The sequence below is a fragment of the Musa acuminata genome, chromosome BXJ2-5 (genome assembly GCF_036884655.1).
Source record: "Musa acuminata AAA Group cultivar baxijiao chromosome BXJ2-5, Cavendish_Baxijiao_AAA, whole genome shotgun sequence".
Taxonomy (NCBI): Eukaryota; Viridiplantae; Streptophyta; class Magnoliopsida; order Zingiberales; family Musaceae; genus Musa; species Musa acuminata.
Window position 1 is genome coordinate 5,607,501 of NC_088342.1, and position 16,837 is coordinate 5,624,337.

The window sequence follows — 16,837 nt, forward strand, 5'->3', positions numbered from 1 at the left end:
GAGATTATATTTAATAATATCATAAACTTTGTTCTTTGTCTGGGAATATGATTATTTCTTTCATTAAAATATAAAACAATTTTTGACTTGTTATTTTAATCTGGCAAACTATTTTTCTAAGTTTCTTTTTTTACCTTTTTTATTAAAAAAAATAAAACAATTTGATCTTTGACTCCCCCCTCTTAACCAATTTTCAAAACTAAAATATTTCCTTCAAGAAATACAATATATATGCAAACTATTTAATGTGAATTTGGCCTCAAAAACTTTCAGAAAACATTATTGTCAATTCGTTCATTACGTCCGACCCAAAGACTTGTCCGAAAGTATTCAGTCAAAACATATAAGAGGAACACTACTCGAGCTGAGCTGTACACATTCGTCATCTGTTTTCGGAGGACATTTAGGGTTCATCAGAAAGGTCAAAATAGTGAAAGTCTTATGCATGCTGTCGGAAGCGATGAAGATGCGCACGCCAATCTCACCTTCGGGTTACCAATAGATAGATACTATCCGTCTTCGCAGCAAAACCGCCGCCTCCGATCCCGTGGACGCGCCACCGCTTTGCTACCCGCCGAAGAAACAGCGTCACCTGCCCCGACCCCTCTCCTCAATTAATCGCCGCCGCGTCTTCCGTCCTCCTTCCGCGGCCCTCTTTGAATTACCGATCATATCCCTCTGCTTATGGCTTCACTGACGATGGTCGCTCCTCCTTCGTCCTAACCGTCCGATGACGGCTGCAAGCCAATGCAACTGTTGTCATTTTCGTAATTTCAACGAAGGGAAGGGCCTCTAAGCAAACGAGACGATTCTCTCGCGCGCACGTGGGTTTGTTTCCTACTCCGTTTCCCCCCCTTAATCCCATAACTAATTAACGACTTATTACACCGTCATTAAGGGTGAGAATATATGTATTATTTATGATGGCATGTACACGATTCTTTCATGGCCTTCGCAGATAAGGGATGGCGTCCTGTGTCTTCCACATGCGCATCACATGCATCCAAAATCTCTATTCTTCGATCCTTATCCGCTCGACTTATTCCGTGGATGGGTTATCCACGTTGAAGCTAATCGGTAATCCATTAATCAAACTGATGTTATGCTGTAATTATATGATCACTTAATTGCATAGGCTTGTCAGCGGATCGAATCCGGGATCCGATTCGATTCGGTTCGATCCGACCCGATCCGATCCGATCCGATACGAATTCGATTCCCTGTACCAACTCGATTCCCCATGATGGCATCATCTCACGCCATGATAAGCCGTGCCTCCGTCGGATCGTCGCCAAGTGTCATCGACGGGACGACGGCAGCCGTCCGTTCTAAAGTTCGCACCACTCGATGTCATGATAAGATCGGACGCGTCATATCTACAACGCGACGCAGCGGTGCGTCCGATGAGGGCAGGTGGGATAACGCGGCCCATCGTAACCGTCCGTTAGGATGAGTCAACGATGGCGACCGCTCCGCCCCTTCGAGCACCGCCCTCGCTGCTTCCCTCCCCGTCGTCCTAAGATTACTCCTCCCGTATTATTAACATCGTTATCATCATTACGGTACTGAAATATTATTTCTAAGAGCATTCAAGATTTGATTTTTTAGGCTCGTTATCTAATAATTCTTTTGGGGGAAGAGACGGAGGAAGGGGAGTAATTCGGCTGTTGGATTTGCTCCACCGTATTTGTCTCTGTCTCTTTGCGTCTGCTTCGGTGGGTTGCGCTTTTCTTCGCCTCCCTTCCTCCTCATTCTTTTGGGAATTTGCAGAGCGAGGAAGGAAAGAGGATCGAGGTTGATGATCGAGAGTGAGAAAGGAGATTGGGAGAACAAAGGAGGATTTTTTTGAGTGATTTCTTGGAGATTTTCTCTAATTTGGGGGGGAACTTAAAACGGAAGAGAAAAAAGAGAGAGGTTCCTTTAGGTTCTTTTTTACGAGCCGTGGACGAGGCATTTGTTTTGGGAATTAGGAACTGTCGAGATTGGGTTCTTTGAAGGGAAGAAGGAGGTGGAAGAAAAGGAGGAGTTTGATCCCCTTTTTTCCCCCCCTTGTTTGTGGGAAAAACCGCAGTTTTGGGTTGCTGTTGGATGCATCCGTAGCGAATCTTAGGAAAATTCGGTCATTTTCGTGATTTTCTTGGAAATTTTCGTTGGATTTCTATGTTGTTTGGATAACAAAAGGAGATAGCAACTGCGCCAATCGGCGGGGACATTGATGACCATTTGAGCTTCTCCGATCACAGATCGGAATCGCGTCCAACATTCGATCCCAGCGTCTCAAGAACCAATCAAACCGAGGCGGGCGGGCTCCGGTTCCGATCACTTCGTCCTCTGGTCGCTGGAGCCGCCCCTCGCCGCCATGGCGAGCTCGTCCGGGTCGCTCGATTACTGGAGAAAGTTCTTCCGCAGCGCCAACTCGGACATATTCGAAGTGATGGAGCACGCGATCCTCGTTGCGGCCTCGGATTACCCCCAGGAATTCAGGAGCAGGAGGCATCAGATTGTGGAGAAGCTGTTCGCCGTGCTGCTACCCCGGTGCTATGGGTGCGATCGCGTCGCCGAGGGGGAGGAGGGCGATCGCAGCGTTAAGCGGGACGGGGAGAAGGAGAGCAAAGTGGATAGCAGCAACGACGGACCCGAGGACTTGAACCGGATTGTGAGCAATTACAGCTACGACGAGGCGGAGGCGCTTACCGAGGAGATCGAAGAGGAAAGCCAGATCGTTGGGGAGGTTCTGCGGATAAAGGAGATCTTTGCCAACCACCGTGATGAGGTCTGTGCCCTCGTTTGCTTCATAAATTTGATGTCTTTATGGTTGCACTGAAACTGTTCGATGCATTGAGATAGCTGAATTTGCATAACTGTGATGGTGCCCGAGCATTTCTTTTGCTCTACTGCTACTGAGATTATATTCTCTCTCTTTGATCTTGATTTGGAATACTTTGCTGGTTTGCAGTCGGATAGCATATTGTTCGAGTCTTTGAGGAGGCTGCAATTGATGGAGCTTTCTGTTGAAGTACTGAAGGTGATGATAGAACACATGTTTCAGTTCATAAGTTTCTTTCTCTCTTATACATGCATAAATTTTGACCTACAAAAGCAAAGCCTTCCTTCCTGTTTTTTGTAATCTCCGTATATTTGGGTCTCAGGCCACTGAAATTGGAAAGGCGGTTAACTGTCTGCGGAGGCACAACTCCAAGCAAATTCGCCACCTTGTGCGCACTCTCATCGGGTAGGTTCATCTTTCTATACCAAAATTATTCAGAGAATTACAATAGAGTTCATAAGTCATTTAAGGTGCTGGTACTCGTAGGGTTTGTTTCGTTTTCTTACATAGAGCACAAGGGTTTAGCATGCCATCTTCGTAAGTGCACTTTGTATCTTGCTCATAAGGCGATCTTTGTTTCCATCCTTGCTCATTTATGCTTATTTTGTTTGCATTATTCTTAATGGTTAATTGGTTTGGTGGAGGCACTTGTTTAATGATGAACAATTCTGTTCAATTGCACCTTTGGCTTTGGATCTGATGGAAGGGTCATTTATATGACTGATGAATTGTTCTTTCAACTTGTTTCAAGAGACTCTTCATACTGCCTAAAATAGTGTGCAGACATGCTGGCTAGAAACTTGTCTAACATTGCTTCAATTTCTTTCTTTGTGTGACAGTGGTTGGAAGGTTTTGGCCGAGGAGTGGGTGAGGGCTACAGCGGCAATTGCAGGTATAGCATCTCTTTCATGTTTGCTTGGATGGCTTTGTCGTTTATCATGTTTTATGTGTAATATTGAACACATGATTTTTCAGATAACTCTCCAGACTCTATAAATCCTCCTATGGAAGATGAGGAAGGGCTCCCTTCTCCCCCCTTAGATGAGGGATTTAAGATGAGGAAGGGCTCCCTTCTCCCCCCTTAGATGAGGGATTTCTATTTGCCTCGCAAACTACTTCCATGCAGCTCTCTGAGGTATAAGATACAATTGTTTGGATGATTTATTATCCATCGTCCAAGTTGCACCACTGTTTTCTGAATTCGACTGATCGGGTTTCATTTTCTGTGCCTTTCTCTTACCATTTGGATGTGAAGTTCTTCGATGAAATGGATGACGATGGAAGTGAGTAGCTATGATTTCCTCTGCTTTCTGCTATCGTTTGCTGGTACATTTCATCTTGTAATTTTCAATATGTTGATGTCATCTTTGTTCTCCAGATTTTAGAAATAATGGAGAGTTTGAGAAGCCATGGGAAAATGGAGGGTCTCCGGAAAATGATGTGCCGCATAGGAAACAACAGCCTCCAAAACAATATGTCATTCCAAAAGAGAAAGCGGAGACAAGGAGGCAAGAGCCATCACAATTCATTACACCAGAAGGGAAGGAAGTGACACGAAGGCAACTACCACCGCATTCAGCAATCGTGGAAGATAAAAGCCAGATGAAGCAGCAAAAAACAGTTACGAGACCGGGAAAGCCACAGGATCCTGGGATCGGCCAAGGAAGGTGTGAAGGTATTGCAAACAGGCAAAGCAAACCTGTTATTCTGGATTCTGGGCCTGGCAGACCACCAAAGTTACCCCACACACAGAATGCTGGCAGACAGATGAATCCTAAACACCATCAAAACAGTGGTGCACTTAGGAGGAAGCTGTTGGTGGTTCCACAAGATGTAAGTTCTGCTAGAAATTCTAGATGTTGTAGGTTTGGAGGACCTTGACCTATCTAATAATCTTGTATTCGATGCAGAAAACAAAGTGCTCAGAGGAATCCTCAATAAGAGAAAAGTTAGAACTGGCAAAGAGGAAGCTTCATGAAGGTTACCAGCAAGCAGAAAATGGTATGCTTCAGTTCCCGGTGTCTAATATGATCTTATCGATTTCCTAGTAGCTAAATATAATAGCTCATCTGATGGGTGCTTCATGCTACTTGCCGCAGCAAAAAAACAGCGAACTATACAAGTAATGGAACTGCATGATCTGCCAAAACAGGTGCACAACAGACATCCTGTTCTGAAATCCAGAAACCAAATTAGGAGTTGGGCAAATGGCCGGCATTAGTTCTGTTTATTCTGGGAATGGATCGCCAACTTACAGGAACCTTCTTCCTGTACAGAAGAACATCTGCATCTCGCTGTTAAGTCTGTATTTACCTGCTGAGCTTGGTTGCAAAGACTAGACAAAAGAGGTTCCTCCTTTTTTCGGTGTTTAGTTCTTGATGGAGACTTAGACACATTGACTCGAGTAGTAGCATAAATGGGGAGAGTGGTGATAAGTTCACCAAATGTAATATGAAGCCTGAGGACTCAAGATATAGTCCCAGCACTCCGGAAACATTTATCCATTTGTTCTTTTGAGACTGGCTATGTAGACAATGACAGAGACGAGGCACCAAGCACTATAACCATTACCCATTAATGATTCATTTGCCTTGTCCTTGTGATGTAGAAGCACCATGATTTGGCTGACCCAACAAATCACCATACTGCAAATGCTCTTCTCTTTTTGGTCCTTGTTTGTTTAACATGGTTTGTTGGTTGATGTTGCTTGAAAGCTTCCTGTTCCACTCAAACTTTGATTTGGATGCTTTGCATTTGTTCATGTTGTGTTCTCCATTGTCTGAGCTCTTTTCATTCAGACTTTTGAAATCTTTTTTTTTTCTGAATAATTGACAAAGTCTTATCAGTTAAGTTAGTTCATAAAAAAATATTATTATTAATTAAAAATTAAAAGTAAATAATTTTGTGACAAATCAAATATGTGATCAATTGCTTTAACCGTCGATTATTTTAAGTTCATGCTTATCAGAACTAACCCAGTTTTCCTATTTGAGATCTTTGGTTAGATCATAGGATTAATTTATCGAAAGGAATGCTTGGGTTGCCAAAGCAACAAGTTGGGTTTAGAACAAAGTATGGTCGACTCATGTGAACTCAACTGAGCTACTTAGATTATAAGATCTGGAAGTAGAAAGTCACTGAATCCTGTTGACACTAACAATATGAATGCACACCTTAGGTTTTGACTGTTCATTGTTGCGTGCGCCACACAAAGTTCAGGAGGAAAAGAAAACAACTGGTCATTTTTAATGCAATTCTGCCTTGGAAGTCTTGAGGCTGGTCAACAGAAATTAAAGCACGTTGTTCACTACACGAGTTTGAAGACCTCCCTTGTTCAATACACGATGAAGTCAGAAACCACACATCTCCAAACAAGATGTTGGTCATCGATCTACTCTTTCGACACCATATCTGTCACGTAATCTAGTTCATGTTTTTAATATGTCATGTAAAAACAAAACAAAGAGTTCCTTTATGACTTGAGGAGATCTCTTTATGTAAAGAATGGATCGGAGAAATCAACGAGGTTTAATTTGGAATTTCTCGACTCGGATGGGATCTGACTTTGGTTCAGAAAGTCTGATACGACTCATGATCAAAGTCAAAATTTGGTCATCCGGTCAATGTATACTTCGTCATCACTGTCCATGATCGAATCAGTTCTAGATCTAAGTTTGTCCAAAGTAAATTGGTGTGGATCCACTGATCCCACTGCAGCATCTCCTGCTGCATCACTAGAAAGCATTCAGTTTACTTCTCATAATTGAATAGCTTATTACTGCAATCGTTACATCCATGTAAAGTATTGCAGTAAATCAAGTGCCTTGACAAAAACATGAATCTCATTCACACCAAGTAAATGCTTGTGTCACAAAGATGGGTTGTGATAAAAAACACAATTTTTTTGTGCTCTTGTTACAATTGATGTTGAAAGCAATTCAGGATTCTAGCACCAACAGATACGATATCGAAGAGTACAAGAGTACATGACCGATCATAAAAAAGAGCCCGACCTGAGATTATTGGGACAGCAACAGAAATATGAACCACCAAACTCACTACCATGCTGTAACAAGCTCGTGATGCTGGTTCGGCGAAGTGGGCTGACTGTCTCAGCCTAACTCACTGAGAAGGCTTGCGAGATTTGTCTGGTAAGATGTTGTCAGGAAGAATTAGCTCCGGAGGGACTTCACGGACCACTCCAAGCATGGAATCATACTCCTCATCTCTGCGAGCAAACTTCTTGCGCAATACTTTCTCGAATTCAATCTCATCAAAAGATTTAACATTCTCAGCAGCGTGCACTTGGGCCAAATTGGCATAGTTGGCAGCAGACTCAGAAATAAAAGCTACCTCTTCATCAGTTAACTTTCTCAGAAACTTTGCAGGATTACCTCCCCATACCTGTTGCATAACCAGAGTTCATAAATGAGCACAGTCAATGAGTAAAGTTAAATGATCACTAATCTTTGCTTCACCATGGTTCAATATAAGGCCGTCAATCGATCTGTTCCGATCCATCGAGTCTGTGATCCAGTCTCGTTCATCAATGGATCGGACACAGATCCAGGTCAATTTTATCTGGTAATGACCCAATCCGAGACCATTTGTGTTATAATAGATATATATGATATCAGTTCTCAACTTATATAATCAAACATCATATTATATGATAAATTATTTTGAGCTTCCATCACTACCGTCATGCCACCTCTAACTGTAGCCTCCCTCCCCCCCTTTGGTAAACTCTAGCAGCACAGCCCCTTTAGTCCCTTCCGCAATAGATCACATGTTCTAATGTTTGAAGCCACCACAAGTTCCGCGGCGGCAGAAACCAACTCTGTTAGATTGATTCCTCTATCACTCCCATCACTAGATCATATGCATGGAAGTCTGCTGGACCAAATCAAATTATTGGACCTACCCGATAGAGCTAGCTGATGGTAATGAATTCAGGAGACAAATATAAACTTAATTAAAAAAAAAAATCATGGGACAGACAGCTGATAACCTCTCCACATGGGATTCTTGTATTCTGCCTTACAAGGGCTCCAGCAGCAACCATTCCATGCTTCTCCACAACAGCCCCATCAAGCAGGACAGCACCCATTCCAACAAATGCTTCATCCTCAACAGTGCATCCATGCAAGACAGCACTATGGCCTGTAAATTTTAAGCTTTAAAGACAATGATGAGCTTTAGAAGAAGTTAATCAAAATATCTTGCTACCTTAATTCATATTCTAAAACTTAACACAACATGCTGGGACTAACAATAAATTAAAGTCAACATTTACATCTGCACCACAACATGCAGGTTTCTAATTCTAAACTTTATGCCTAGGAGCCCAGGACACAAGTTACTTATAGAGATAACATAATATGGTCAAATCAAGAAATAAAGTCTAACAAAGAAGAATGAAGTCTATGATTTCCAAGTAAATTGTGGGCTTGGCAGCTAATGTAAAACTGTTGCTCAGGAGAATTACATCACTTGCCTACTGTGACATTATCCCCGATTATAGTTGGTAGGACCTTCCCGCTTAGATTAGATTTTGCCACATGCACCAGGGAATTATCTTGTATATTAGTGCCAGATCCAATGTGGATGCTGTTCACATCACCTGCAATGGATCCGAAGAAAGGAGTTAATAACTGCTGATAACCAACCAAACTTAATGCATACATTCTATGAGCAACAAGTTCCACCTATACTAGAACTATATATCCTTGGTTACTGTCTTAAGGGACCAATATCTGGACATCAAATAGATAGGTGCACATGATAAAACTCTTCTTCATTGTCATTCAATGAAACCAGCAACAACCAGCGTTACAATGATGAATGCAAGTGTAAGCCTCAGACAAATTTCCACATCCCAGTAGTTCTTGGGTTATGGATATAGGATGATGTCATAAATTCTTGAACAAAATTATGCATATGGTTGCTACAATACAAACCTTGCAAAACAAAATATTATACAACAAAAAGGATGCTATAAACAAAGAACATGTCGGTGAGCAGCATTAGCCATTTTAAAAGTATGCGAACCATATCATTCAAGTTACCCGAGGAGTTCCTTTGTTACATCTACGATATAGTTTCAAACTTGTTTAGAATATGTAGTAAGTGCTACTCACGTTAACAAGAGTTGTAAATAAATTAGCTTTACGATGATATAAATGGAGTGGCTATTAACAGATTTCCCAGACATTTTCTCTCTCAGTTTCCCACTTTTTTCTTGCTTACATCAAGTTCCTTGAAATCATTTCGTACGTGAACTCTCTTTATTCACTTTCTCAATTTGCTGCCCACTGCACCAACCCCAACAGCAACTTTATGACATCAGTTGCAGAAACTTGCAGAAGAAAATATACAGCAATGTTTGTATAGGTCTGTCAAGGCCCTGCATACCTATTTAGAAGTATTTATCTGATAACCAACTTAATATCTTGGAAACTATCTAGTAAACCAACTTCATATCTAAGCATCATTGCCTAGGTACCTAACAAAGTATTTTTTTGATTTTAGCGATATACAATACAAAAAAAAAAAAAACCATAAGCCGTAATGTACCTACAATTCAGGGTGAGCTACATGGAATTTTTCTAGTTAAATCAAGAGCATTCAAATATTTAACAAATCGGACACTTTTAAAGCAAGTGAATTCTGTAAAGAAAAGGACACCTTCAGGATAATGAAACTCTACTAGCTGCATAATCAATACCACACTAACTTGTTTAACATAAACATACCTCGCAAAACACATCCATACCAAATTGATGAACCTTGGCCCACATGGACATCACCAATGACAGATGCACTTGGAGCCACAAAAGCATCTTTATGGACATTAGGTACTTTGTCAAATATGTTCATGAGTGTCCGGTGCCTCGACACTAAAATGCCATGAAGAAACCAGCAATTACAAGTTAGAAGACTCATTGGTAAAATTTTGGAGAAATCCTAAAATGATTTAAATAAGATTAAATTACAAGGACTTGTTAATTCTAAGCAAACACCTTCTTTGTTTTCCTAAACATTGAGAAACATAACCTGCAGAGAAAAAGTTAACAAAAAAGAGTTAACTACCTTTCCCTCTTGTAATTAGCTACCTTTAGCATCTCGATCCTTAAATTTTTAAAAGTTATATTGGAATCTCTACACTTACTAAAATGAAACATTGAGATTCCTGTACAAGATTAAAAAGATAATTTTACAGGATTAAAAATAAAAAAAAAGTGAGAAAAATTTTATTAGAGCAACGGAGTTAAATGTTTTACTTTTGTAAATATAGAGATCTCAATGTAACTTTTGAAAATATAGAGGATACTGAAAGTAGCTAATTAGTAATATGTAATTAGACCTAATACTAACACATCAAGATATATTGCCAAATGAAAACAGACCACATTAAAAATAAGAGTTGACTATAGCAAAACAAAACAAAAAAGACAAAATTTGCATAGAAGTCATTACAATATAATTAAATCCTCCCGACATCTACTTCGATTTCGGACCTAAACCACAAAAGGAGGTCGCACAGCAATCCAAGTGATCGCGCATTCGCGCGGCGAGCATCATCAGAACAAGAGAAGTACACGGAGGAAGGAAGATCTTTACATTGTTCCTGGAAGAGGTAGTTGCCCTGGAGGCGGCAGCCGAGGCGATCGATGGCCTGGCCGGTCTCGCGGATCCAGCATCCGACGGCGTAGATCGCCCTTCCCAGCGTCCCCATCGATCACTCTCCGTAGAGAAGTGAATAATCGGTGGGAGTTCCTTCTTTGGGCCAGCAAGAAAGAAGAGAAGCAGCAGCAGCGGCAAGGAGAGAGAGAGAGAAATGCAGATCATCGAGAGGGTTGCAGTTAAGCAGCATTGGGGTTTTCAGCGGGCTTGAAATGACCGTATTACCCTTAGGAGGATAAGCGACAGTAGGTTTACCTAAACGCGACGATTCCATGTCAATACATATAAAGTCATGTCCTAATTCGACCATTCAAAATCTTTCTTGTGACCTTATTTACACGTTTATATTCTATTATCATGTGTATATACATGTATGCTATTCATGTATATACACATGATAATACATGTGTATATATATACATGTATGCTATTCATGACGACGTGATTCTTTGACCGCTATGCCGTAGTTGAGACTCGTAATTTGAACTCGATCCCATTCGACAGTGTTTGAAGACCCAATCTGGACTCGGGCGAGTCAATTGGCGAGTCGGAACCCAGTTGCGGTACTTATATATGGCAAACTTCCGGAACCCAAATCCTCTCATTTCGATTTAATACTCCCTCACGTCCGTCCATCACGCAAGTAGATCGTGAAGGAGGGAGAGAGAGAGACAGAGCAAAAGGGATCGGCTTCTATCGTCCCCCAATTCCCCTTCCTTCAAAACCCTAGCTTTTCGTCTTCCGGCGATCGATCACGCCTTCTGCCCTTCCATCCGTCGCGGGCACCGATCGATTCCGTTGTATTCGCTTTCAGGTCAGTGCCCTTCCTCTCTCCCCGGCCCCTTTCTGTTCCAGTCTCTTGATCTGCTTTTGCCACGTCTCTTTTCGGTCTTTTCTCGATTCCGGCTCGTCCTACCAGGTGATTGTCTTTGTTCTGTATGGATTTTCGGTTCCGGTCGCCCTTTTTTTAACAAGACTATTAGATTGCGCGTCCTGTTCTTATATTGTTTGGTGATTCGTTGGGGCCGATCTTTGGGGGGATTCGAATTAGGGTTTTGGATCCTGGGGATCCTAATTTGGTTGCTTATGCTTTTTGGTTGGGATCATTGATCCCTTCGAGAATTTTGTGGCGAAGAATATTCTTTTATTTATTGCTTAATTGAGACTGCCGTAGTAGATCCATTAATTCTTTGGATTGAATACCCTATTTACACAAATTTTGAGGTTTTGCGTAAGCGGGCCTTTTTCTCCGTCAAACGAATTGAACGGTCCTTGTTTTTGGGTCGGAATGCAGGGTCCGCGTCTATCTAATACATTATTTTTTGTGATAATCTTTTGCTCGTTTGAATCGTGATAATGATTTGTGTAAATAGGGTATTCAATCATTCTATAGCATTATTAAAATGTTTGATAGATGCAATTCAGCTGTTGTTATCGATACTCCGGTTCATGTTGCTTTCACGTGATCGTGTGTCATGATAAACTTGGCGGACAAAAACAATCTCATGAATATTTATATTTTATGATATGTGCACGTCCTAATGCTGGAATTTCATGTTTCCTAATAAGCGGGTTAGAATTGTTTATCAACTCCTAAGTTGGTGCTAGTTGATTTTGTTGTTGGGTCACATATTATGATTCTTTGACCTGAGATTTATGGGACTGTTTCATGCAATAGCAGCAGGCACCTTAGATTCATGTTGGCATGAATTTATAACAGTTGTTTAATATTCCAATAAGCTTTTTGATAGATTGATAAATGTAAGTTTGGATGTTTTAATATAAGGAGATATGTTTGCTAATGAGCTAAAAAATAATCAGTATTTCACCAAAATAATGTGTGGAATAGATATCAAAATTATTAAAGCATTTTTGCTTGATCTTTACCATCCGAAATCTTAATAACTTTCTTTTTTTTTGTGGTAAGATGTTATTTTTCCAGTAAATTTTATTTTTTGTTTTTAGTGAGGGGTCTCTGAATTTCATTATCTAACAACAACAACAAAAAGATCTTTCATAGCGGGGGAAGCATGTAGGTGTCTAAGTTTAATTATATTTTGTGTTGCTTAATTATTCTCTTGTGAATGGTGTTGTCTGTTTGGGCTTAGAATTTAGAAACTTTGGTGGTAGCATAGTTTGGTTTTTGGGTTGAATTTGATGTGCCAAATTGGTTTTTGTTGTTATCATTGATGGGGTTTATGTTGTAGGATATCTCTTTTAGTATTTATCGACAACTATATAGCAACTAAACTAAGGACAAGATGGTCCTCTAGTCTTCCTATTATATTCATCGTTTTCTCCTTTGTTTGATCCTTTTCCAGATGTCTAAGTTATAATTACCCTTGTAAAGTTGATATTCCAAGACATTCTAGCTTGATTTTATTCTTCTTGTTGTATTTGGTTATGAGTTTGTTAGGTCCTATTTATATTTCCCACTGCAGTTTGTCATTTAATAACACTGATAACAAAAGGCATGATCACACGTTATATTAAGAGGTAGATATGGTCAGGACATTATTTGTTTGTATCAGTTCAATATTTTCTATAGACTCTTCTAAGTTCTAACTGCGGTTGGTAGTTCGTTATTTTGTTTCTTGTACATCAAATACCTTTAAATCTTCAATAGAGTATTATACCATATGTACTACTTAGCATGTTTAAGCTTAGAGTATGCTGGTTTTTGTTGCAATGAGGTTTTACGAATGGAACTTCATGTTTTCCTTGTACTTAGTTGGATCATTACTGGGACAATATTGTGGGAAGTCTTTATCATTTTTGAGATGCAAGTAATTGTTTCCTCAAAGTTTTATGGATGTCTGTTTCTATTAGTTTATATGACTATAGGTGATGGTAAGACCTCAAACTAAAGGAATGGATTTACTTATATACTTGTTTATGCATATTGCATTAATTCTTTAAATAGTATATCTAATGTTTCTCTAGAAATGAGCAATTGCTTTGGTACAAATTGTCTTTGCTGTAAACACTGTCCCAAGCAAGAATCTTATGAATAGCAGTCTTGTAGAAGTAATGTTATAGATCAGTTTTAGAATAGGTCTACCAGACCCACCGCCACCGGACTAATTTTGAGATATGGTTATAGGCCAGTTAATGTTTATGAATAAGAGTGTCAGGTAGTTAAGAAACTTGTGCAAACTGTTGATGAGCTAAGGTGAAAATGCTGAGGTAGATAGAAGGAATAAGAAATGATTTCATTTGCAAATATTTAGTTGCTGTCTTGATAGAGAATAATATGAGAAAATTGTTTAAGATGTTATGAATATGTTCAAAGGAGTTCTATGGATGCTGTAATTAGATAAGATAAGTTGATTAGAGTTAGAGGTGCATGAAAGGTAGAGGAAAACCTGCCAAAAACATTGCTTGAAACAATAAAAAGATTTAAATGCCTCAATTTTAATTATGGATATTGCCCTCAATAGAGCTTCATGGTGAGAAAAGATCCATGTAAATGACTCTAAATAGTTGGGACATCACTGCGTGTTGGTGTTGTTTTTCTTTATTTTAATTATATTCCTTTCTATTGAAGTGGGCTGAGAGTATTGGTTGAACCTTTTCATATTGTCTGTTATTATTACTTTGATAGTCCTCATAGAGTTAAGTGACAATCATTTGATGGTGGTTTGGTATTTAACATTTTCAGTGTGATTATTTTCAGGAAATTACTGTGATAAAAGTTTAGAAATGTCTCCAGCAACCAAATCTAAGTCAAAGGATAAGTTGGCTGCAAAGGCAGCCAAGGAACAAGCTAAAGTCTCTTCAAAACATTCTTCAGCTCTTCTGAACTATGGGAATGGTGCTCCTTCAAATGCATACAATCCAGATTCTGGGACATTCCACAACTTCGATACAATGCCCTCTGGTTCCTTGCCAACAGGCCAAACCAATGGTCATTTCAGAACCATTGATGAAACTGAGGAGCATTCTGGTAGTTCATCCGGTACAACAGGCGAGTTTGATTCAATGTCTAACCATAATGGTTACTCTGGTGAGTCAGAGGACCAAAAGGAGAAAAATGCAACTAGTAATGCAGCTCGCATAGAATCTGTACTTGGTTGTGATACTGACAAACGCGATAAGATTCGGCAGAAAAATGAAAAGAAGCATCAACGCCAGAAGGAGAGGCGAGCACAGGAGCTACATGAGCGTTGTACTGGGTACCTCATGTCTAGAAAATTAGAGATGCTTTCTCAGAAACTTGTAGCAATGGGCTTCTCTTCAGAACAGGCAACAATGGCTCTTATACAAAATGAAGGACGTGTTGAAGAGTCCATCATGTGGCTCCTTGAACGGAGTGAAGAAAGTAGGCAGCAGATTGCTGCAAACATAGACACTGGTGCTAACTTGAAAATTGATATTACGACAGAGCTCACAAAGATTTCAGATATGGAGGTGAAGTTCAAGTGCACGAAGCAGGAGGTTGAAAGGGCTGTAGTTGCATGTGAGGGTGACCTAGAAAAGGCTGAAGAGACTTTGAAGACACAGAAGCAAGAACCAAAAATTGCTCCATCGAAATTAGAAGAAACAAGTGACCCTGTTCCACCAAGTGGTCTTGACTTTAAGATGGTAATACCTGTCCAAAATGCAGCTTTAAGACCTCAACAGAAGGTACTGGCTTCAGTTGGCCCTCAACAACAGAGAAGAGATGAACGAGATTTAAACTATATCAAAACTATGACAACTGGAGTTGTGGACTCCCCAAATAAGAACATGCAGTCTTTGAGAAAGATACAGCCTAAGCCAGATTGGGGAAAACCGCAAGTTGTTACTCCAGTGGAGAAAAGGTGGTCAAGTGCCAGCTCTACTTCTATTTCGTACTCTTTGCCATCCTCGTTGCAGGTGGCTGTACCTCCAACCACCCGGTATGTGATGCCAACCAATGAACCAAAGGCCAACTTGCCCTCAGTAACTTTGAGGGAGCCAGTCACTGTAATGCAGCGTCCCCAGTCAGTCACCACCAAACAAAATCCCGCATCAACAAGCCTCAGCATTAGCGCGTCACCACCAGCTTCCGCAGGATTCTATTCAAATGGTATGTCTAGCATGGATATGATGAAGGTGGCAAATGGGAGTCTTGGACGCAGCTTACCCTACTTGGGTTTGGATGGTTCTAGTGGCCAGCAATTTGCTCCCCGGAATCATCTCCAAACTTCTGCTTCCGGTGTTGTGGAATCTTTTGCAACAGGGGGGAGTGGTTCATGGAACTCTGCAGGTTCGTTCGCAATGCCATCTTCGCTTGGACTCTTCACTGGATGGGGTTCACATGGATCCTCTTTATCGCCAGTTGACTGGAGCTCTGGTGGAACGACTCCATGCGACTACACCTCTATAGACTGGAGCTTGGATTCAACTCTTCTGAGGCCATCTATGAGGAGTGATCACTTGTCTGCCACATGGTCTACCATGTTTATGGGTGGCAAAGTTACAAGGCCCGTCACAAATACATCCGGTGGTGTCTGCGTTGTGGGGTTACAGGATGGTGGTAGCCTTGCGACGGACTCCTTGTACTCGTCTGGATCGCATGATTGGTCATCCCCTTTTGCAGGGAAGGACCTGTTTAGCGTTCCGAGACAGTTTGTCACCAATTCTCCCCTCTAATAAATGATCTGTAAGATGAAAAGAAAACGAACATTGTTGGATCTGTTGCTGCTGGTTCGGGACACTCTTGGTTATAAAATTGCATGCTTTCTTGATTCTAGTGGGCTGGTATTCCTCATATCTAAGGTGAGAATGATGTAGTAATGCACCTACTCGATGCATTACAACATTGTTCTCCATCCCTATATTCTAACTATGCATTCATCAATCTACTATATTTCCTACTGAGAAATGTTCCTTCCTGCTATAGACTATATGTACCATAGAAGGCAAAACCTTGTTTACTGCAGAGGCTTAGAGGGCATTCACAACCCAAGACGTGCTATGCATGTTGTTGATCTTAGCCACCATCATGTCTGCAGAGAACTACATATCTTTGATCTTTAAGGCACCCATGGCTTCTCTGTTCAATGAAAAAGAATGTCCAAGAATGGAATCTGTAAGGCTGATAACACACTTACAGCCATTATAGAATTCAACAACAATTCTCAAATGTTTTCATCCATGTTCTCCAAAGTTCATGTTCTGAATTTGACTGTTTGATGGGGTCTTTGAAGCCCCTAATGTTCCATGATATCAGAAACATCATGTATTTTGTGGGAGTGACACTCCTTGATGGAGGTCCAACCACCTGGGGTTTGATGTTCTCAAAAGCAGATGAAGACTTCCTTTACATTAAACACATTCCTCTCTCCATCTACCAGAAAA

General features: G+C 40.6%; 3 protein-coding genes across 3 annotated transcripts; 2 read left to right on the top strand and 1 right to left on the bottom strand.

The window, feature by feature from the left end:
- The first annotated feature begins 1,515 nt into the window (after positions 1-1,515).
- LOC103984216 (probable mediator of RNA polymerase II transcription subunit 26b) lies at positions 1,516-5,412 on the top strand. Its single transcript, XM_065108224.1, has 10 exons — positions 1,516-2,773; positions 2,957-3,025; positions 3,150-3,232; positions 3,667-3,719; positions 3,803-3,846; positions 3,885-3,962; positions 4,083-4,110; positions 4,206-4,660; positions 4,738-4,828; positions 4,927-5,412. The coding sequence occupies exons 1-10, from the start codon at positions 2,360-2,362 to the stop codon at positions 5,046-5,048; spliced, it is 1,437 nt and encodes a 478-aa protein (XP_064964296.1). The 5' UTR covers positions 1,516-2,359; the 3' UTR covers positions 5,049-5,412.
- A 1,239-nt stretch (positions 5,413-6,651) lies between these two features.
- On the bottom strand, positions 6,652-10,665 carry LOC103984217 (gamma carbonic anhydrase 1, mitochondrial). The gene is made up of 5 exons (XM_009401674.3): positions 10,451-10,665; positions 9,583-9,726; positions 8,325-8,450; positions 7,839-7,990; positions 6,652-7,231 (listed from the first exon to the last, which is right to left on the bottom strand). The coding sequence occupies exons 1-5, from the start codon at positions 10,563-10,565 to the stop codon at positions 6,950-6,952; spliced, it is 819 nt and encodes a 272-aa protein (XP_009399949.1). The 5' UTR covers positions 10,566-10,665; the 3' UTR covers positions 6,652-6,949.
- A 510-nt stretch (positions 10,666-11,175) lies between these two features.
- On the top strand, positions 11,176-16,229 carry LOC103984218 (uncharacterized). The gene is made up of 2 exons (XM_009401675.3): positions 11,176-11,327; positions 14,190-16,229. Exon 2 carries the CDS (start codon positions 14,216-14,218, stop codon positions 16,127-16,129), a length of 1,914 nt encoding a protein of 637 aa, XP_009399950.2. The 5' UTR covers positions 11,176-11,327; positions 14,190-14,215; the 3' UTR covers positions 16,130-16,229.
- Positions 16,230-16,837: the final 608 nt, after the last annotated feature.